Source organism: Nelumbo nucifera, chromosome 4, assembly GCF_055504915.1.
Source record: "Nelumbo nucifera cultivar China Antique chromosome 4, China Antique-T2T, whole genome shotgun sequence".
NCBI classification, from domain to species: Eukaryota; Viridiplantae; Streptophyta; class Magnoliopsida; order Proteales; family Nelumbonaceae; genus Nelumbo; species Nelumbo nucifera.
The window spans coordinates 89,702,077-89,724,613 of record NC_142652.1 but is presented as its reverse complement, the minus strand read 5'-3'; the positions used below and the strand labels follow the sequence as shown (position 1 = coordinate 89,724,613).

At 38.6% G+C, this 22,537-nt stretch overlaps 1 protein-coding gene across 3 annotated transcripts in view; it reads right to left on the bottom strand.

Annotated features, from left to right (window-relative positions):
- Positions 1–22,537, bottom strand: part of LOC104612087 (long chain acyl-CoA synthetase 7, peroxisomal) — a 117,060-nt gene that overhangs the window by 11,453 nt on the left and 83,070 nt on the right. For all 3 annotated transcript variants that reach the window (XR_016085130.1, XM_010279405.3, XM_088902393.1), the window contains exons 19-20: positions 4,649–4,752; positions 4,445–4,530 (exon numbers count right to left, since the gene is read on the bottom strand). Coding sequence is in view for 2 of the 3 variants with exons in the window: in XM_010279405.3 (XP_010277707.2) it covers positions 4,445–4,530; positions 4,649–4,752 (190 nt within the window). In the remaining variant the exon portion in view is untranslated. The remainder of the gene's footprint in view (positions 1–4,444; positions 4,531–4,648; positions 4,753–22,537) is intronic.

Here is a 22,537-nt window from a genome sequence, read left to right as displayed (position 1 = left end):
TGCACCTAGGTCCACTCATCTTGAAGCGGCAGAAAGAATCCTCCGATATCTAAAAAAGTTTCCTGGTGCTAGCTTGTTATTTCAAAGGCACGAGCATTTGAAAGTTGAAGTTTATATAGATGCAGATTGGGCTGGATCTCAAAGTAACAGAAACTCTACTAGTGGCTACTGCACCTTTATAGGAGGGAACCTTGTTACATGGAGGAGTAAAAAGCAAAATGTGGTGGCTAGATCCAGTGCTGAAGCTGAATATCGTGCAATGGCTCACGGAGTAGCTGAAGCTATGTGGATAAAGAATCTTTGAGTGAGTAGGGTTTCCCAGTGGACAAGCCTATGACTCTATTATGTGATAACAAAGCAGCTATAAACATTGCTGCTAACCTAGTGCTACATGATAGAACAAAACACATCGAAGTTGACAAGCATTTTATTAGAAAGTCATCACAGGCGAAGTATGTACTCCCTATGTCAGCTCTGAGAACCAACTTGCAGACATCTTTACAAAAGGGCTACACCATTCTAGACATCATGATCTCTGTGACAAGCTGAGCATGATTGATATCTATGCCCCAACTTGAGGGGGAGTGTTGACAGATGTTGCTGTACACATGTTTAGTACCGCAAGGGTACTTTTGTAATTTCTTCATATTTTATGTTGTACGACCAGCCTGGTATAAATAATAACATACTGCACACGCTTGCAGGATTCTTTGGGCTCTCAGTCCTCTCGCCTCTCCTCTCTTTCTCTTCTCTTCTCTTGTTCAACAAATATGATACATATGCAATGGTTCATTGTATAGAGGACCACACTTTGATATTAATACAATACCTTATACTTTACCTTTTCAAAAACAAAAAAAAAAGATACAACAATCCACTATCATATAAAATAGAGACTACCTCTAGGATATACTACCTAACTATGACAATCAGGTAATATCAAGGTAACTTACCATATAGAGAAACACCTAGGTGATAAGGCACCCATGAAGGGTCATCTCACTTAACTTTCTGAGATTATAATAATAAAATACACATTTATCAAACTAAATTATTCAGTTTGAGTTAAAATACTAGTTTCCTTTTATTATTTATCTTATTTGTTAGGGTTCAAAAAAGTTGTATACTATTTTGAACCCTATAACACTTCAAAACCTGAACTAACAAGCATGGAAGAACTAAAACTTACACATATTGATCTTCTTTCATCCTTTATTTTCTTTTCTGCTTTTCCAAGGACAAAGTTAGAGGCTGTCCCTCTATTATCTGAAATTTCTTTTCTTTCTTCCATTCTTTTCATGAATATGATGATTTTATATGTTTTAAATGAAGTTCATACATTTTTTATGAAGATTATAGACAATTAATAGTGAAAGATGGTTGCTGTTTACTATGGAACCTAGGGAATTACTTTAGAATTCATGGGTTTTATTAAAAACAAAAGCCCATCATGCCCATCATAAGGCACCCCCTATTGCCTAGCCTTGCCTTGGTGCCTTGAAAACTATGATACAATCTGCTAACTATTGTTTCCTTTGTCTTTATTTTTTCAAGGTAGATTTAAAATGCATTTCTCTACTCCATGGTATAAGATGTACCTAAATTTCCTAATATTTCCACAATATATTTCCATTTCCATGGGTAGTGACATGAAATTTTACTAGAACCGACATATTCCCCTAATGAACACTACCAACACTATGTGGAGTACAAGAGAGTTTCTGTGATATATTTCCATTTCCATGGGTAGCGATATAAAATTTTACTGGAACCAACATATTCCCCAGTGAACACTACCAGCACTATGTGGAGTACAAGAAATAGTATAATAACATGTCACAATATTGTAGATATGTGGAGTAGCAATGTTATTGCCCACACAACTTACATGATTACCACTTTGAATGAGCTCGATATTCATTTCAAACATGAAGTTAAATATTAGTTTTCACTTGTTTAATAAAATATTTGGTTGATTTATTAGAACCATTTTACATTTTCTATGAGTTTAAATTTTGCATATTTAGAATATGCAAAAAATCATATTTTTTCATATTTACAATGTTTCCACCAAGTCTATAATTTTTACAATATTCCCAACATTTCTAACATGTTTCCTATATTTGGACAACCGACATTTCCACCAACACCGACATTTTAAACCTTGCTCTACTCCACTCCCTCAAATCCTTGTGCTACTAGTTAAAGAATTTTCTACGACTTTCATATTTACTGCTACTCAAGCTGGATATGTGATGCTTCCATCATCTAGAAGTGATTCCAAAGAGAATCCTAAAATAGTATCAGTTTATCTATGTTTTGGTCCTTTGATTTTTTGTCCTCATTTGCTTATTGCTCTTGATTAAGATTGCTGGTTGAAATTAACCTGATACAGGTTTAAGAGAAGCTAGTGCCACACCTACCATCCTGGACCAGCCAAATCACCCCATTTCAGGGGCCTACTAAGGCATGGTCTGGGAATATATACATATTCTATATCTTGTATATTTACATATATTGTATATTTATACATTATATGTTGTATATAATACATGGTTTATATTTACATATTCTCTCATGTTTCTTCCAGTTAATATCACTCACTTACATCCAAATATACACATATCATATATATTGTAGGTTATACTGTATGGTTATGCTGATATATCATAAATAACTTTATCTACATATTCTATAAAGTATATTTGTTACTAGCATATGGTTAGGATGTATGGGCAAGGTTTTAGATATGAAATTTTCACTAAAAATTGAAGTATTTTACACATTTTAGCACCTATGCACAGTTATCTGGGTATCAATAACATAGTTGTACATTAGAAACAGCTACACCAGTCCACCTGTAAGTGATAAATTGTACCTTCTGTTGTCTTCATGATTACAAACTTAAAGCTTTGAGGGCCAAACAAGGTTCTACCTACCAACAAACTGTCAGACTTGCTAATGCCAAACCTTGAACCTAAAGAGGAAAAAATAAACAAAAAGAAAAACAGAGAAAAAGAAAACAGGTTGGACCTAGATGTCTGGGCGTGGGGCCCAGGCCTGGCCAGTCCAGACTAGGGATCCAGCCCTGTGGCCCTTACAAAACCAGACCTCACCCATGACGATTCATATTTCCCATGTAATCAAAACCTAGTTTTTAAGCATATATAATAATTTCATTTTTTAATTGCCACAAACATTTTCACTCTTCACCCAAACCCTAAATTTCATTACTTCCTCCTATTCCCCTCCAGTCTTGCATCAAACATGTGTATGGAATTTTTAAATAGTCAAGGTACTTGGGTCATATTCTTAAGCTCATTTATTCCAGTGATATGTTTCTGGATCTCTTCATTAACCCCTATTTTCCTATAACAAAAATAGGGGTTCAACCCCTATATTTTTGTTGGTTATGGAAGTTTATATTTTTCTTATGTTGATTTCTAGACTTAAATATGAAGTTTATATTTTTCTTATGAAAATTATGGATAGTCATTAAAGAAAGTTGGTTATGGAACCTAGGGAACTACCCTAGGATATGTGATTTTTACTTGAAAAAAAATCCATCACCTAGACGACTAGGCGACAAGGCACCCCCCTGTCACCTAGCCTCACCTTGGCGCCTTGAAAACTATGTTGACAAACTAACAACTTAACAGAATTACACTGTAAAGGGTCAAAATTACAAGGATTCAGTTCCAAAGTGCTTCAAATACCCCTGAAAACCATAAAATTTACAGATCCCCGACACCGCAAAGCTTTAAGCTCCACCCAATCTCCTCCCTCTTCACTCCATACTTCGAAGCATAATCCTCACTATCTCCCTCTTCCACCCCTCATATCCCTAACATTCCAACTGAGAATCCTCAACTTCCTCCTCTTCTCCTTGTCTTCCCCCTTCCCCCAATTCACTCAATGTTGTCCAATCCCTCCTCTTCTTCTCCTTCATCGTCCCACCCCTTTATTTTTTCTAGATATTCTTCCCTCTTCTTTTTCTCTTCTCTTTTCTTTTTTTCAAACTTCTCAATGCTATCTTGGCAAAGCCTTCCCCACCTCAAAAAACTAGCCTGAGAAACTTTTCCACGTCCACCTCCCTCTCCACCAGTTTATTAATATTCACCTTCCCGTTTTGAACTATTTCCTTGACATCTTGATCTTTTTTGTGTCTGTTCTACACTCTCTCTCTCTCTCTCTGTATCCCTATCCCCAGTCTCAATACCTTTACTTGTGATTATACCAACCAATGTTTACTGCAGCACTCAAATAACTATTTTCTTCAGATTCATTTAGGCATACAAGCTGGTCTATGAGTTCTGTTACTTAAAGCTTGTTGAATCAAATATTCCCTGCTCATGCTTAAGTCTTAAAAACTTTACCATATTAAAAAAAATGAAAAGAAAAAAGAAGTAAACACCCAAAAAGAAAAGAAAGAACTAAAACCCACCTTGATGCCTTCAGATGCAGCCCAAGCTTTCAATACATCTTGGTCCACTGAGACAATGGCTACTAAGCAAGAATTCAAGCTGTCACCTATCACCGTGAAACCATTAATAAACATCAGCAAGGAGAAGGGCTTTTTCGATTGGGCATCATCAAGGACAAGATTAATCCACAGTTAACAGAAAAATTTATAACCTCAGTTACTTACCATAAACAAAACATTGGGAGACAAACTTGCACTTAGCATATACACTCTCAATCTTCTCTGGGGCTATGTACTCTCCTTGTGCCAACTTAAATATGTTCTTTTTCCTATCATGATTCCAAAGACTATTTCAATATGATGTACAAAGAATAACCAGGAATGCTTTGACTTATGTGCTCAGAACTCATTAAATAAGCATAATTCATTTCTATATTTGGCATAAACGAAGATATTCCAATGCATGAGGTAATGCAGATAAAACGGAAAAGAGAAGAGAATGGTAAGAGAATGCCAAGCACCACACAAAGAATGGTGAAAATGCCAATCGTGTGTTTTCTCTTGCAAACTTGCTTTTATGCCACCCATATTTAAGGGTTTATTTGAGGTGTTCCCCACCCACAATGAAGATTATATGGAGTTCCACAGGGGCAGCAATCTTATAGACCATTTGGGAGGAGCTTAACAATTTTCAGCAAAAGAAACAGGAGAGCAGAATCATTGACTTGGTGACAATCAGTGTTGGATGGACACAAACAGGAGAATCCATTTGTTTGCACTGCAAATTTCATTTACACTGGTACAAATGGATGGGAGTGCAAACGGGCTAAGTGCAAATTCTGCTGTACATTTGTTTCAGGTTTTAACTTGCTTTGTTTATTTAAGAGTAAAATGATGTGGTCTCACTTTATATGAGAGAAAATACAAGTAGAAGGATCTTTGTTTGAGATGAGCAAAACGGAGACTAAAAGTGATATTGTCACAACTTTACACGAGAGAATTGTGAATAAACCCTAGTTCAGTCTAGGTTAAAGCAGAGAAGAATGAAGAAGAAAGAAAAGAGAAAGAATGAGAAGAATGTTCGGCCAGACTAGAAGAGAGAAAAGTGAAAGTCACTTTCTCCTAGCCGACCCACTTGACTTTTATTCATAAAACTTAAGTTACAAGAAAAACAATGTTGTCCCTCATATAAGATGGGACACATAACTTAAACTCAGATACAATAGACATTTCACTTTCAATAAGATACACCAGAATGACCAAAATACCCCTGACTCGAGCATTCTAACACACCCCTCAAGCTGGAAAGTATATATCATATAGTCCCAACTTGTTACAAATGTAATCTATTCTTCCCCGAGACAACTTGTTACCCCACTTATCACTTTCTCTCTCACAAAGTGACAATCCACCTCAACATGTTTAGTTCTTTCATGGAAGACAGGATTGGATGAGATGTGAACAACAACTTGATTATCACAGTATAGTTTCATGGGTTTGTCAATTGAGAAACCCATCTTCTGTAGTAGGTTCTTCAGCCATACTAGTTCACAAGTGGTATGGGCCATAGCCCTGTACTCTACTTCCGCACTACTTCTTGCCACCACTGTTTGCTTCTTGCTCTTCCATGTTACAAGATTGCCACCCAGGAAGGTACAATACCCTGTGGTTGACTTCCTGTCTGATATAGAGCCAGCCCAATCAGCATCTGTGTACCCTACTACCTCAAGAGTTCCTCCCTTTTGGTATAACAAACCACGACCTGGAGCACCCTTTAGGAACCTCACAATTCTCAGAACAGCTTCCCAGTGAGGAACCCGGGGATGTTGCATAAACTGACTCACCACACTCACAGCTAATGATATATCTGGTCGGGTAATGGTCAGGTAGTTCAACTTTCCCACCAACCTTCTGTATCTTCCAGGATCATCAAACTCTTCACCAACATCTACACTTAGCTTGGCATTGAGTTCCATAGGAGTCTCTGCTGGTTTAGCACCTAACAACCCTGTTTCTTCAAGTAGATCAAGAACATATTTCCTCTGACATAGGTTGATCCCCAGTTTTGACCTCGCAACTTCTATTCCTAAGAAGTACTTTAGCTTCCCCAGATCTTTCGTATTGAAGTGATCCTGTAAGAATTTTTTTAGTCTGTCAATTCCATTGCTGTCACTTCCAGTTATGACAATATCATCCACATACACGACTAGCAAGATTTTTCCATCTTTTGAGTTATAGCTGAACACAGAATGACCAACCTGACACTATTTCATCCCAAAGGTTCACCACTTCACTGAACCTGCCGAACCATGCACGAGGAGATTGTTTCAGTTCATAGATTGCCTTTTTGAGCCTGCACACCTTACCAGCCTCCCCTTGAGCAACAAACCCTGGTGGTTGCTCCATATACACCTCAACAAAAACACCATGTAGAAAGGCATTTTTGATGTCAAATTGTAGGAGAGGCCAATCACACATAGTAGCCAATGAGATCAACACCCGAATTGAACCAATTTTAGCCACATGAGAGAATGTCTCCATATAGTACACACCATAAAACTGAGAATAGCCCTTGGCCACCAACCGTGCTTTCAATCGTTCCACACTGCCATCAGATGCTTCACTGTATAAACCCATTTACACCCAACAATGTGCTTACTAGGAGGAAGGGTGGTGAGTTCCCACGTGTGATTATGTTGTAGATCAGAGTGTTCTTCTTCCATGGCTTGCCTCCACACTGGGGAGGTAAGGGCTTCCTGTACAGTCTTGGGAATGGGAACCGATGAGAGTAATGATATAAACATGCAATGAGAAGCAGAAAGGTGAGCAGTGGAAACATAGTCTGAAATGGGATGAGAAATACTAGTACGTTTACCTTTCCGCAAAGCAATAAGAAGATCAAGATCTGAGGGAGAAGGAGCAGTACTAGGATCTGTCGACAGGTGCTGAAGTGGAGGAGGGGCCGAAGCACTTTTGCGGGTATACACTTGAGTAATTGGCGGCCTCTCTGTAGTAACAGACATACGATGTGCATCTGCAGTAGGAATGGGAGCTACGGGAAAAAGGTCCATAATCGGTACAGGAAGAGGAACCACAGAGGGAGAAGAAGAGACCCCAACATCTGAAAAAAATGGAACTGATTCAAAGAAGGTGACATCAGAGCACACAAACAATTTATGAAATTTTGGGTTATAACACTTATACCCTTTCTAAGTCCTCGAGTAGCCAAGAAAAATACACTTCGTAGCTCGAGCATCTAACTTGTCTACTCCAGGCCCCAAGTGTTGAACAAAACAAACACAACCAAAGACTCTTGGGGTGAGAGGAAAGGGAGACAAAGTGGGAAACAACACGGAGAAAGGGGATTGACTTCCAAGGATTGACATGGGCATCCGATTTATCAAAAAACAGGATGTAAGAACAGCATCACTCCAAAAATGCTTTGGGACATGCATATTGATCATCAAGGACCGAGCAGTTTCAAGAAGATGTCTATTTTTCCGTTCAGCTACACCGTTTTGTTGCGGGGTGTAGGCACAAGAAGTTTGATGAATTATTCCATGATGTTCTAGGTATTGCTGAAATGGTGGTGAGATGTATTCTTTGGCATTATCGAAGCGAAGTATTTTCAAATGAACACCAAATTGAGTGCGTATTTCAGCATGAAATTTCTGAAAAATAGAGAACAATTCACTACGATCTTTCATAAAGAGGATCCATGTCATCCTTGAAAAGTCATTAACAAAGATGACAAAGTACTTAAACCCATTGTATGACACAACTTTAACTGGACCCCATACAACAAAATGAACTAAAGCAAAGGGACTAGAAACACGACTATCAATTCTTGGACTAAATGAGACTCGATGATGTTTTCCCAACTGACATGACTCACAGTCTAACGATGAAAGATGACTCAAAGAAGGAACTAGCAGCTTCAAAGACTTGAGAGAGGGATGACCGAGTCTGCAGTGCCATTGGAGAGGAGTAAGAAACGACTGAAAAGCCACCGGGGGGCCACCACCATCAAGGTAATACAAACCACCTGCTTCATGCCCTCCACCAATCTTCTTCCCCGTCTTGAGATCCTGAAACACACAAGAAGGATAGAAGGTTACAGAACAATCAAGAGACTTGGTTAATCTGCTAACAGGCATAAGATTAAACGGAAACTTAGGAACATATAAAACAGATGGTAAAGACATGGAGGAGAAATCAACATCACCAACACCACAAATAGGAGATGTAGAACCATTAGCAAGAGTAACTGATTGAGATGTGGAGGAGCGAGAAAGGGAAGAAAATACATCAAGAGTCCCAGACATATGGTCCGAGGCTCCGGAATCAATGATCCAGGGTGAGGCTTTGGAAGCCAAGCAAGCCATACCTGAATGGGCAAGTGTAGTTGTGTTCTGTTGAGATGTTTGAAGGAACTGCTCATACACTGCCCGTGGTACACTCACCATTTCTTGCCTAGAAGCACAAGCGGGTGTGGAGGGGATTGGGACAGTTTGCTGGTTTTCAGTAATGGCGCTACTACTCTTAGATGTAGCATGGTTAGCCCAAGTGTTGGGTGGACCACGCAAATCATAGCAGAAATTAACTGTGTGCCCCTCTAAGCCACAATGTGTACATTTTCTCTAAGCATTACTCCTTCCTCTTCCATGGCCTCCCCCTGACTCTCGGCCTCCAGTCCGGCCACTAGCCCGGTTAAATATGTGTCCACCACGGTTGCTTAGAGGGCCACTGCTGCCACCACCACTTCTACTTCCACGGCCACTCCCTTTAGTCACTACCAAACCAAATCTATCAGAGAAGGAAGAATGTTCCACCGGCTCAATGGATGTCCTTTTGAGACGGGCATAAACTTCAAGTGAAGGGAGAGCTGATCCCCCCAATATTTGTGCACTGATAGGCTCATACTCAACCTTCAAGCCCACAAGAAACCTAGTCACATCAAGCTGTTCACGTTGCTTTTGTTGGATCTGGACATCTGATGTTAGAGGGTGATACACATTTAGCTCATTGCGGATGTTCTTCAAACTTGCATAGTACTCCTCTAAGCTTTGACTTCCTTGCTTCAAATTGAAGTACTCTTGGTACAATTGATATACCCTAGTTGTGTTGTCTTTTCCAGAGTACAACTTTTTAGCATGATCCCAGATCTCTTTGGCTGTATCTAGGAACATGAAGTTCACACTAATCTTTGGTTCCATGCTGTTCCAAAGCCATGTCAATATCTGTGCATCATCTTGTTCCCAATCACTAAACCCAGGAGAATTAGAGGAAGGTTTCTCCTCCCTCACATGTTTTACTTTCCTCTTGGCCTTCAAGAAAACCTCCACAGATTTTGCCCATGGTACATAGTTCTCACCATTCAACTTGATGGATGTCATTTCAACACTTGTATAATCTGAAGAAAGCATGATGCTGGTTTTGTTGTCATTCCCATCTACGAAAGAAGCCATCTCCATTATTTCACCTTCAAGTATACAACACAACCACACACTCTTTCACACGACTTATCTCACTTATAGCACCACCAATCCCAGCTTTAAATACACATTACACACCACACATTAAGGCTGAAATCACTCAGTCTTCACATCTGTGAATAAACCCTAGTTGTTTCTAGGTCAAAGTAGAGAAGAAGAAAAAAGAAAGAAAAGAGAAAGAAGAAGGAGAGGAGAAGAGTGTTCAGCCAGACTAGAAGAGAGGATGTACAAAAGTACCTCTCCTAGCTGACCCACTTGACTTTTATTCAAGAAAAACTTGAGTTACAAGAAAGACAATTTTGTCCCTCATAGAAGATAGGACACATAACTTAAACTCAGATACAATAGACATTTCACTTTCAATAAGATACACCAGAATGACCAAAATACCCCTGACTCGAGCATTCTAACACTCCCCCTCAAGCTGGAGAGTATATATCATATAGTCCCAGCTTGTTACAAATGTAATCTATTCATCCCCGAGACAATCCTTTTGTGAAGATATCTGCCCACTGATTTCCTGAGCTCACATGAGATGTAGTTATTACCCCACTTATCACTTTCTCTCTCACAAAGTGACAATCCACCTCAATATGTTTAGTTCTTTCATGGAAGACAGGATTGGATGAGATGTGAACAGCAGCTTGGTTATCACAGTATAGTTTCATGGGTTTGTCAGTTGAGAAACCCATCTCCTGTAGTAGGTTCTTCAGCCATACTAGTTCACAAGTGGTATGGGCCATAGCCCTGTACTCTGTTTCCGCACTACTTCTTGCCACCACTGTTTGCTTCTTGCTCTTCCAAGTTACAAGATTGCCACCCAGGAAGGTACAATACCCTGTGGTTGACCTCCTGTCTGATATAGAGCCAGCCCAATCAGCATCTGTGTACCCTACTATCTCAAGAGGTCCTCCTTTTTGGTATAACAAACCACGACCTGGAGCACCCTTTAGGAACCTAACAATTCTCAGAACAACTTCCCAGTGAGGAACCCGGGGATGTTGCATAAACTGACTCACCACACTCCCAACAAATGATATATCTGGTCGGGTAATGGCCAGGTAGTTCAACTTTTTCACCAACCTTCTGTATCTTCCAGGATCATCAAACTCTTCACCTGCATCCACACTTAACTTGGCATTGAGTTCCATAGGAGTCTCTGCTAGTTTAGCACCTAACAACCCTGTTTCTTCAAGTAGATCAAGAACATATTTCCTCTGACATAGGTTGATCCCCTGTTTTGACCTCGCAACTTCTATTCCTAAGAAATACTTTAGCTTCCCCAGATCTTTCGTATTGAAGTGGTCCTGTAAGAATTTTTTCAGCCTGTCAATTCCATTGTTGTCACTTCCAGTTATGACAATATTATCCACATACACGACTAGCAAGATGTTTCCATCTTCCGAGTTATAGCTAAACACGGAATGATCAACCTGACATTGTTTCATCCCAAAGGCCTTCACCACTTCACTGAAGCTGTCGAACCATGCACGAGGAGATTGTTTCAGTCCATGTAGGAGAGGCCAATCATACATAGTAGCCAATGAGATCAACACCCGAACTGAACCAATTTTAGCCACAGGAGAGAATGTCTCCATATAGTCCACACCATATAACTGAGAATAGCCCTTGGGCACTAACCGTGCCTTCAATCGTTCCACACTGCCATCAGGAAGATGCTTCACTGTATAAACCCATTTACACCCAACAGTGTGCTTACCAGGAGGAAGGGTGGTGAGTTCCCACGTATGATTATGTTGTAGAGTAGAGAGTTCTTCTTCCATGGATTGCCGCCACCCTGGAGAGACAAGGGCTTCCTGTACAGTCTTGGGAATGGGAACCAATGAGAGTAATGATATAAAAACTTGCAATGGGAAGCAGAAAGGTGAGCAGTGGAAACATAGTCTGAAATGGGATGAGAAGTACAAGTACGTTTACCTTTCCGCAAAGCAATAGGGAGATGAAGATCTGAGGGAGAAGGGGCAGTAGCAGGATCTGTCAACGGGTGCTGAAGTGGAGGAGGAGCCGAAGCACTTCTGCGAGTATACACATGAGTAATTGGCGGCCTCTCTGTACCGGCATATGATGTGCATCAGCAGTTGGAGTGGGAACTACGGCAAGGGGGTCCACAACTGGAACAGGAAGAGGAACCACAGAGGGAGAAGAAGAGACCCCGGCATTGGAGAAAAAGGGAACTGACTCAAAGAAGGTGACATCTGGGCACACAAACGATTTATGAAACTTAGGGTTATAACACTTGTACCCTTTCTGAGTCCTTGAGTAGCCAAGAAAAATACACTTTGTAGCCCGAGCATCTAGCTTGTCTACTCCAGGCCCCAAGTGCTGAACAAAACAAACACAGCCAAAGACTCTTGGGGTGAGAGGAAAGGGAGACAAAGTGGGAAACAACACGGAGAAAGGGGATTGACTTCCAAGGATTGACATGGGCATCCGATTTATCAAAAAGCAGGATGTAAAAACAACATCACTCCAAAAATGCTTTGGGACATGCATATTGATCATCAAGGACCGAGCAGTTTCAAGAAGATGTCTATTTTTCCGTTCAGCTACACCGTTTTGTTGTGGGGTGTAGGCACAAGAAGTTTGATGAATTATTCCATGATGTTCTAGGTATTGCTGAAATGATGAGGAGATGTATTCTTTAGCATTATCAGAGCAAAGTATTTTCATATGAACACCAAACTTAGTGCATATTAAACATTAAATTTCTGAAAAATAGAAAACAATTCACTACGATCTTTCATAAAGAGGATCCATGTCATCCTTGAAAAGTCATCAACAAAGATGACAAAGTACTTAAACCCATTGTATGACACAACTTTAACTAGACCCCATAGATCAGAATGAACTAAAGCAAAGGGACTAGAAACACGACTATCAATTCTTGGACTAAATGATACTCGATGATGTTTTCCCAACTGACATGACTCACAGTCTAACGATGAAAGATGACTCAAAGAAGGAATTAGCAGCTTCAAAGACTTGAGAGAGGGATGACCGAGTCTGCAGTGCCATTGGAGAGGAGTAAGAGACGACTGGAAAGCCACTAGAGGGCCACCACCATCAAGGTAATACAAACCACCGGCTTCATGCCCTCCACCAATCTTCGTCCCCGTCTTGAGATCCTGAAACACACAAGAAGATGGATAGAAGGTTACAGAACAATTAAGGGACTTGGTTAATCTACTAACAGACATAAGGTTAAAAGGGAACTTAGGAACATATAAAACAGATGCTAAAGACAATGAGGAGATATCAACATCACCAACACCACAAATAGGAGATGTAGAACCATTAGCAAGTGTAACTGTCTGAGATGTGGGGGTGCGAGAAAGGGAAGAAAATACATCAGGAGTCCCAGACATATGGTCCGAGGCACCAGAATCAATGATCCAGGGTGAGGCTTTGGAAGCTAAACAAGTCATACCTAAATGGGCAAATGTAGCTGTGTTCTGCTGAGTTGTTTGAAGGAACTGCTCATAGCTCAATGGATGTCCTCTTAAGACGGGCAAAAACTTCTTCAAGTGAGGGGAGAGCTGATCCCCCCAATATCTGTGCTCTAACAGGCCCATACTCAGCCTTCAAGCCCACAAGAAACCTAGTCACATCAAATTGTTCACGTTGCTGTTGTTGGATCTGGACATCTGATGTGAGAGGGTGATACACATTTAGCTCATTGCGGATGTTTCTCAAACTTGCATAATACTCTTCTAAACTTTGACTTCCTTGCTTCAAATTGAAGTACTCTTGGTATAACTGATATACCCTAGTTGTATTGTCTTGTCCAGAGTACAACTTTTTAGCATGATCCTAGATCTCTTTGGCTGTATCTAGGAACATGAAGTTCACACTAATCTTTGGTTCCATGCTGTTCCAAAGCCATGTCATTATCTGTGCATCATCTTGTTCCCCAATCACTGAACCCAGGAGAATCAGAGGAAGGTTTCTCCTCCCTCACATGTTTTACTTTCCTCTTGGCCTTCAAGAACACCTCCACAGATTTTGCCCATGGTACATAGTTCTCACCATTCAACTTGATGGATGTCATTTGAACACTTAAATAATCTAAGGAGAGCATGATGCCTGTTTTGTTGTCATTCCCAACTACAGTTGTCATTCCCACCAACCCACTTTCTTCAACTGCACATTACACACTACACTCTAAAGCTGAAATCATTCAGTCAACACATCAAACACTTGGACTGCACACTGCAGGGCCATTTACCACCAACACACCACTACTGAAATTACTCAGTCATTTCATCGAACACTTGTTCTGCAAACTGCAGAACTGATTACATACAAGGTCTACGGGTTCACTTTTAAGCATTTAAAAACATAGATATGTCAGCCACCACACCACTGCTGTCGTGGGCATCAGCAGTCTACCACTCTTCTTTCAACACACATGTGAGCAAGAAAACACACAAAAAAAACATGACTGATATGTGTATCAGTTTCACCCAGCACCACAACAACTAACTTTCGAAGCACACAAAAAAAAATCAGCATTCACAGTCCATTTCTGAACATACGACAGCAGTGTCCATACCTGTATACGACCAGCCCTCTTCGTACACTGAATAGAGGGTTTAGTATACCACTTCAACGACCACCACAGCACCAGCCAGAGGCATTCTCACCTCCAGGCCCTCAAAACGACAACTCCTTTTCAGCCCTTTATCGAGTTTTCAATCAGATCAGCTGTAGGATGATGAAACCTACTGTGAAACTGGCGGCAAACCCAGGAAGAAGACAGCAGCAAGAAAACGAACACCAGACCTTAATGCTCTGATACCATGTGAATAAACCCTAGTTGTTTCTAGGTCAAAGTAGAGAAGAAGAAAGAAGAAAGAAAAGAGAAAGAAGAAGGAGAGGAGAAGAGTGTTCGGCCAGACTAGAAGAGAGGATGTACAAAAGTACCTCTCCTAGCTGACCCACTTGACTTTTATTCATGAAAAACTTGAGTTACAAGAAAGACAATTTTGTCCCTCATAGAAGATGGGACACATAACTTAAACTCAGATACAATAGACATTTCACTTTTAATAAGATACACCAGAATGACCAAAATACCCCTGACTCGAGCATTCTAACAACATCAAACACTTGGGCTGCACACTGCAAAACCATTCACCACCACACACTAAGACTGAAATCACTCAGTCTTCACATCAAACACTTGGGTTGCACACTGCAGAACTGATTACACACAAGGTCTAGGACCCAACCACCACTACCACCAATCACCACGACACAACCACCACCAATCTACTGCTGTTGTGAACCTCAGCAGTCGACAACTCTTCTTTCAACATACATATGAAGAGGAATGCAGAGGAATACGACTGAAATGCATATCAGTCACACCAAGCATCACCACAACCAACTTTTGAAGCAACAAGAAAACATTTACACTCCCTTGGACAAACAACAGTAGTGTTCATACCTGTCCACATTCAGCCCTCTTCGATATTGAATAGAGGGTTTAGTATACCACTTCAACGACCACCACAGCAACGACTGGAGGCATTCTCACCTCCAGACCCACAAAACGACAGCTCCTTTTCAGCCCCTTATCGAACCTCCACTCAGGTCAATCGAAAAAGAAGAAGACGACTGTGAAAGCTGGCGGCGAACCCAGAAAGAGAACAACAAGAAGAAAAAAATAAGGATACGACCTTACAGCTCTGATACCATGTGAATAAACCCTAGTTCATTCTAGGTTAAAGCAGAGAAGAATGAAGAAGAAAGAAAAGAGAAAGAATGAGAAGAATGTTCGGCCAGACTAGAAGAGAGAAAAGTGAAAGTCACTTTCTCCTAGCCGACCCACTTGACTTTTATTCATAAAACTTAAGTTACAAGAAAGACAATGTTGTCCCTCATAGAAGATGGGACACATAACTTAAACTCAGATACAATAGACATTTCACTTTCAATAAGATACACCAGAATGACCAAAATACCCCTGACTCGAGCATTCTAACAAGAATGAAGGCAGGAAAAGGTAGTACAAAAGTGCACATTTTGCATCAGTTTTCAGGAAGCAAAATTTGCACTTTTAATAAGTGAAAATGAGACAAAGGGTCCACATTTTGCAACAAGAATGTGGGGACCTTTGGTCAAATGTTTGATTTTGGATTTGACCAACTATTTTAACACTACAAGAAATCCAACAACAATAACCTCCCATGATAAAAGCCTTCTTATAATCCGATTACATTGATATTTGTTTAGTTCTCAGTATGGAGTCTGTAACTTGAATTGCTTCTAGGCCTTTCTTTTTTTTATGAAAATCTCTTATACACTTCTTAAGTCTAGGATTTCTGCCTAGAACTTGGATGGTAGACATAAACAGTCTTCTCCTTCATTTTTCTCTTAGCCTTCTTTTGAGATTTGGTCAAGGATTGATGGATACCATATGGCATCTACATCAGCGCCTCCCTGGAAAACACTTTGTCCAACTGAATAAAACAAAAACTTCAAGAGAATGAGGATCTAACTGCTGAAACTCTCTGTGGAACATTTTCATCATCCATCTTCCATTGGATCAAGTATTTAGCAAGCATCTTTCCATAAAAAAAAATACCCAGCTGTTAATAATGTTGTCAATCTCATCTTCTTTACCTTCCTTACCGTGATAAATAAGAGATCAACAACATTAAAAATAAAATCAAGCTCAAATCAGTTGGAAAGTCAACTTCATAAGCAATCAAAATTTTGAAAGGGCCAGTCATCTACTTGTTAAGCTTTTTGAATAGGTCATCATCATCTAAGCCCTGTACCAAGTACATATGGTTGGCTATATGAATAATTTTCTGCCATCCCAGCTAATAGGTACCAGCTAGAAATCTTTTCTTACACAAGCACACCATTACCATATCACCTTCCTTGAAAGCTTGGAACTTCCTTCTCTTATCAGCAATAGTATAAACCGTGAAGAATGCATACCTATTCTTATCACCAAGATGAACCTTCTTATAAAATTGCCATGGTGGCCTAAAGTGATACACCTCTATGACCACAACATCATACAAAACCTTTTCTTGATATTTCTTGCCAATAAAGAAATTAACTAAGCACTATTTAGTCACATTTATCTCTCCACCCTTCTTAAACCAAACTATAAAATATGGTTTGAGGTGTCATTGAGTCTTGAGATCCAACTTATCACCATCTTGACTAACAAGGGTCTCACAACTGCCACCATCAATGATGACACTGCACAATTGATCATCAGAATTACATCGTGTCTTGAATAAATTGCTCATCAACCATTCTACATATGCTGCCTTGGGCATGTAAAGAATGTCTCATAACCAATGCCAGATCATTATACTTCATCATCTTCCACATTATAGTTTAGCAAATCAGCATAGGATGGATCTTCTTGAAACTCTTCTTCATACCCTTGGTGACTGTTGAAGGCATTTTTTTTTTAAATCCAAATAATATTTAAATAGATTATAACCCTAATAAGTGGGTTGGCTAGTCTACGATCCAAATCATCAAAACTATAAAAAAAGTGTCCCGTACAGGAGTTCCCTCTCTTCAATTGGGAGGGACAGGTGTCCTTCACCTAGGGGGAGGAGGTAGTTACATAACTACCTCACTCCCTATTTAAGCTCCTTAAGGGAAGCTAGACTGCTCTCTTCGGAGAAAATTGTCTCAAGAGATTCTTAAGAAAAGCCAAGATAAAGAGAGAAGAAAAAGAAAAGAGCTCAAGGGAAGACAGGGAAGGAAAAGAAGTTTCACTAATACAGGTAGGAAAAGGAAAGTCCTCTTCATGAATACTTCCTATATATGTCTTCTGCTATGTATCCTTCTTTCTCTCTCTTTTATTTTCACTTTTGAGAAAGGAAATAGAAGGAAATAAACCATCTAAGACCAGATGCTTCTACTTGGTTGATTATGGTCCCTCTTTCAAGACAAAGTTAGGGATTAAACCATCTACAGTCTAATTCTCAAGGGCGGATTATGGTTCCCTTCAAATGAAAATGAATAGGGGATAAAAACTGTCTACAATCAAACATTCAATTTGATTGACTACGGTTCCCTTCTTGTACGCAAAAATCCAAAGGATTAGTCAGAATTTAATTTATTGACTACAACTTATTGTGAAGAAAGGAGTGAGAAAGAAATCTCTGTATCAAAAAGAAAAGAAAGAGAGAAATGTATTGTTGTAGAGTTTCTCAATTGTATTTTCTTTTTTTCTTCTTCTCATTCTTGTACACTTAATGTAAAAGAAATGCAAATGAAAAGTTCTTTTTAAGAAGTACTCTATTGTTCTTTTCTTTTGTTCTATGCATTCATTTCTCTAAGTCAGAATCAAAAGGTGTTCTCTACTTTCTTGTGGAGATGTAATTAACGGGAACAATCTATACGATTCTCTAAATGGACCTTAACCCAATATAATAGAAACTCAATCACTTGATTGAGTGAATTATGTTGCATGAGAATTTATTAAAATTTTCACACCAACAGTGACAAGGCTAACTTGTCTAGCACAAAATTGGACTGAAGTATGGCCTTCTTCCAAACATCTGTAGCATATAGCATGCGGTTCAACACATTATTTTCCATATGCACCACCCCAATAGATTTTCCTTGTTAACTAGAAGTAGACGTTGCATGTATTGGTGTTTTGACTTGAACCAGCAATTACAACCTTCTCTTTGCTCATCATGGTCTGTGTCCTTGTAAAGTTGGTAATTGGATGTTAATTACCAGCTTGAAAAAGTTGATTCTCCACCTTTACTGCAAGCCAACTGCTCCTGTCTATGTCCAAATAAGGTTGTCACTAAACCAAATTACCAATACACTATAAGACCCACCAAATGCGTTCGTAAGGTTTGCATATCAGATTCATTGAGGTATAGACAAGTTCTTATCTTGTAGAACTCATTAGCGTATTCCCCAACTGTCCTAGATCCTTGGTGCAAGTTTTGGCACTGCTTAAATAGCATTCCTTCATGGTTCAAAGGAAGAAATTAACCCCTTGACCCCCTTTGCATTTTGGTCCAGGTCTGAATTTTCTCTTGCCTGCTTTTAATTGTGAAATCTGACTTTTTTTTTTATCAGCAAGAAATTTTTTAATTAATAACAGAGAAAAGTTACAATCAGTTACAATAATTATAGGTTGCAGATCTAATCTGCAACCACTTGCAATCAGCTACAATTCTGCCTAGTACAAAGTAGATCTATTTGCCCCTGTTTTGCTAGGGTATTCGCCATCCCATTTGCATTCTGTTTGATCCAACCAAAGTGAGAATTGATCCTCCTTGCAAATATGTCAATTTCTCTGAAGATAAATTTGAGCTTCCAAGGTACTGATGTGATGTTTTGAGCCCAAGAAATGACCAGTAGTGAGTCTCCTTCTATTTCTAAGTCTGTTGTTCCTATCTGCCCTTCCTGCGTTACCAAAAGAACTCCCATCAAAGTTTAGTTTTAGTTTGTTCAGTGCCTGTGGTTTCCATTCCACACTCACAATTACTTTGGGTGCATCTGTTTGTGCTACTTCAGCCCAACTTCTTAGAATCTCATTCGTGGAGTAATTTTTGAATAGCTCCATGGTCTTCACCCAATGTGCAGTTCTGATTTTTATGGCTTCAATAACTTCCTCCTTTGATTTACTTTTTTCAGAGGGACCATAATCAACCAAGTAGAAGCATCTGGTCTTAGATAGCTCCAAATATCTCCAAATATCCTTCATCTATTCTTCTCTATGCTGACAATACTAGTCCCGTCAATATTGCTTCTAATCCTGTGATTCAAGAAAGAACTAAACACATCAAGGTGGACTGTCATTTTATCGGAGACTTGTTTCATGTCAGTTCTATCACTCTTCCTTATATAGCTTCTGACATACAGGTTGCTGACATCTTCACAAAGGCTATGACTCTATCCAGACATCTCTTTCTTGTTAACAAACTGATGCTTATGTCCTTGCATCAGTTTACGGGGGAGTATAGAGAATCTAGGAGCTAAATATGTATTTGTATTGTATTATTATAGTCCCTATTGTCTTTTACCATGTCTTTTATATTCATTCTTGCTGCCCTGCAAGGGCATTCTTGTAATTGTACACAATATCTTATTCATTAATATATATTGGACTCTTTGGGGTGGGGATCAATTCATTCTTGACACCCTATATCTCCTTTTTCCCTCTCTTCTATTGTTCAAACTTGAAATGGCAAAGGTGTACTAATGTTAATATTGGCATTACCTATGAATCTAATCTGTTGCAATTGATTGCATAGATTTGCAATTTGGTGCTGTGGAGCTTCAAATTCTCCCCTTGTCATTGTGTTCCTCTTTTCATTTCCTTGTTGTATAGCTTAGTTTTGGTTATTGGTATTCTTTCTCTCCAAATCATAGATCCACATATTATATATCCAATGAACTGGAGCTCTGATACAAATTAATGCAACTGGAAATTTGAAACCAGCTTGAATACAATTAATGTAAGGTGAGTTGTGAAGTCACCTTTCATATACTAATCTCCTGTAAGTCTGTCTGTAACTTTGTGGACTATTGATATAAGACCAGCTCAGTTCTAGTCCTTAGAGAATGTTGAACGGTATTCTTGATCAGAATTTTATGGCTGTTGATGGCTGAATGACTTCTTGAAGGAATAAGAGAGAAAATACCTGGAATCACTCTAGGGCATGGGAATCACTCACCATAGTTACCATAAGCTAAAGAAAACTCAATATACTTCATTGCCTTTGTGTAAAACGTCCATACATATTTATAGACTCTAAAACAAATAATAATCCGTGGAGTCAAACTGTTAGACTCATAATAGTCTCAGGAGTCAAACAATTAGACTTAATAATCCTAGTAGAACTCAAACTAAGCTGTCATATCTTATTTCAACTCAAAGAAGACTCAAGTTCAAAAAAACTTGTCCTCGAGTTTTGAAGAACTTGCGGATGAAAAGTTGATATGCCCCAATTACAGAAGGAGTAGGACTTCCGACAGTTACATGATTAAACTGTAGAGTAGAGGCCACACACGGAACTAGAAAAGGATCTGGAAAGAAATGTATTTCTGAAACATTGCCTTCCATAACCATCTTTGTTAAATCATCAATAACATTAGTTTCTAGAATACTCAATTCATCAACCAGCCTTTGTGATGAATCTTCCCCTTGCTTATCCAAATTCTCAACTGCAACATTTGGAACTTTTTCCTTCAACCTCTAGTTTAGGAATCACCATCTCTATGAGTTCTGCTATCCTTGGTTCTTCAACAAACTCTAGGACTCCTTCCATTGTTGATGTTGGTTAAACTTGTGCTACGCCAAGTTGTAATTCTAGTTTAACTTGTAAGGTAAAGTCACTTACTTCCTTACTATGATCTACTACAATCCGCACATTTTTATCTTGCACCTGAATTTCTTTAACTTGCTCCACTTCTATTTCTTCTTTGTCATTTACATCAAGTTGATCATGAGTGTTTGAAACTCCAACAATTTCTGTTTTTTCTTGGCCTGCAACTAGGGGTGTCACCGAAAAACTGAAAAACCGAACAAAACCGAGAAAACTGAACCAGTCAGTTCGGTTTCGGTTTGGTATTTTTGAAAAACTTAAGGACCGGTTTGGCTTTCGGTTAACCTACAAAAAAACCAGTGGTTACCCGAACCAACTAGTATATATATTTCTATGTATGTTTTATTTATATATATATATTTAATATATGTCACATATTTTCTATATTATATATAAATATATTCATTATATGTATATATAAATGAATACATATATTATATTTATAATAAGCTATTTATAAATATATTATATATTGTATATCATTTATTATTTATAATATAATATTATACATATATTTATATAATATATTATAAATATAAAAAACCGAAGAACCGAACCAGTCAAAAACTAAAACCGATAGACCAGTTAATCGGTGGTACTGGTTCGCTTTCAGTTTGGAGAAATGGAAAAACCGATGGTATCGGTTTCGTTTACAAAAATTGCCCATGGTTCGGTAAGGACCGGTTCGGTTTTCGGTTAACCTACAAAAAAATCAGCGGTTACCCGAACCAACTAGTATATATATTTATATGTATGTTATATATATATTTAATATATGTCACATTTTCTATATTATATATAAATATATTCACTATATATATAAATAAATATATACATATATTATATTTATAATAATCTACTTATAAATATATTATATATATTATATATTTTTATAATATTTATAATATATTGTATATCATTTATTATTTATAATATAATATTATACATATATTTATATAATATATTATAAATATAAAAAACCGAAGAACCGAACCAATCAAAAACTAAAACCGATGGACCAGTTAACCGGTGGTACTGGTTTGGTTTTAGTTTGGAGAAATGGAAAAACCGATGGTACCGGTTTGGTTTTGTTGAAATAATTTAGTTATTGTGTTAGGGTCTGTTTGGCTAGTTAAAGCCTTTTTTTATTTTTTGTTATTGTACTTCACTTACAACAAGGGCACAAGTGTCTTTTCCCTTCTTATTTTTATCACCCAATATAATATAATAGAAGCTAGCACCACCAACACTGTTCCATTGCT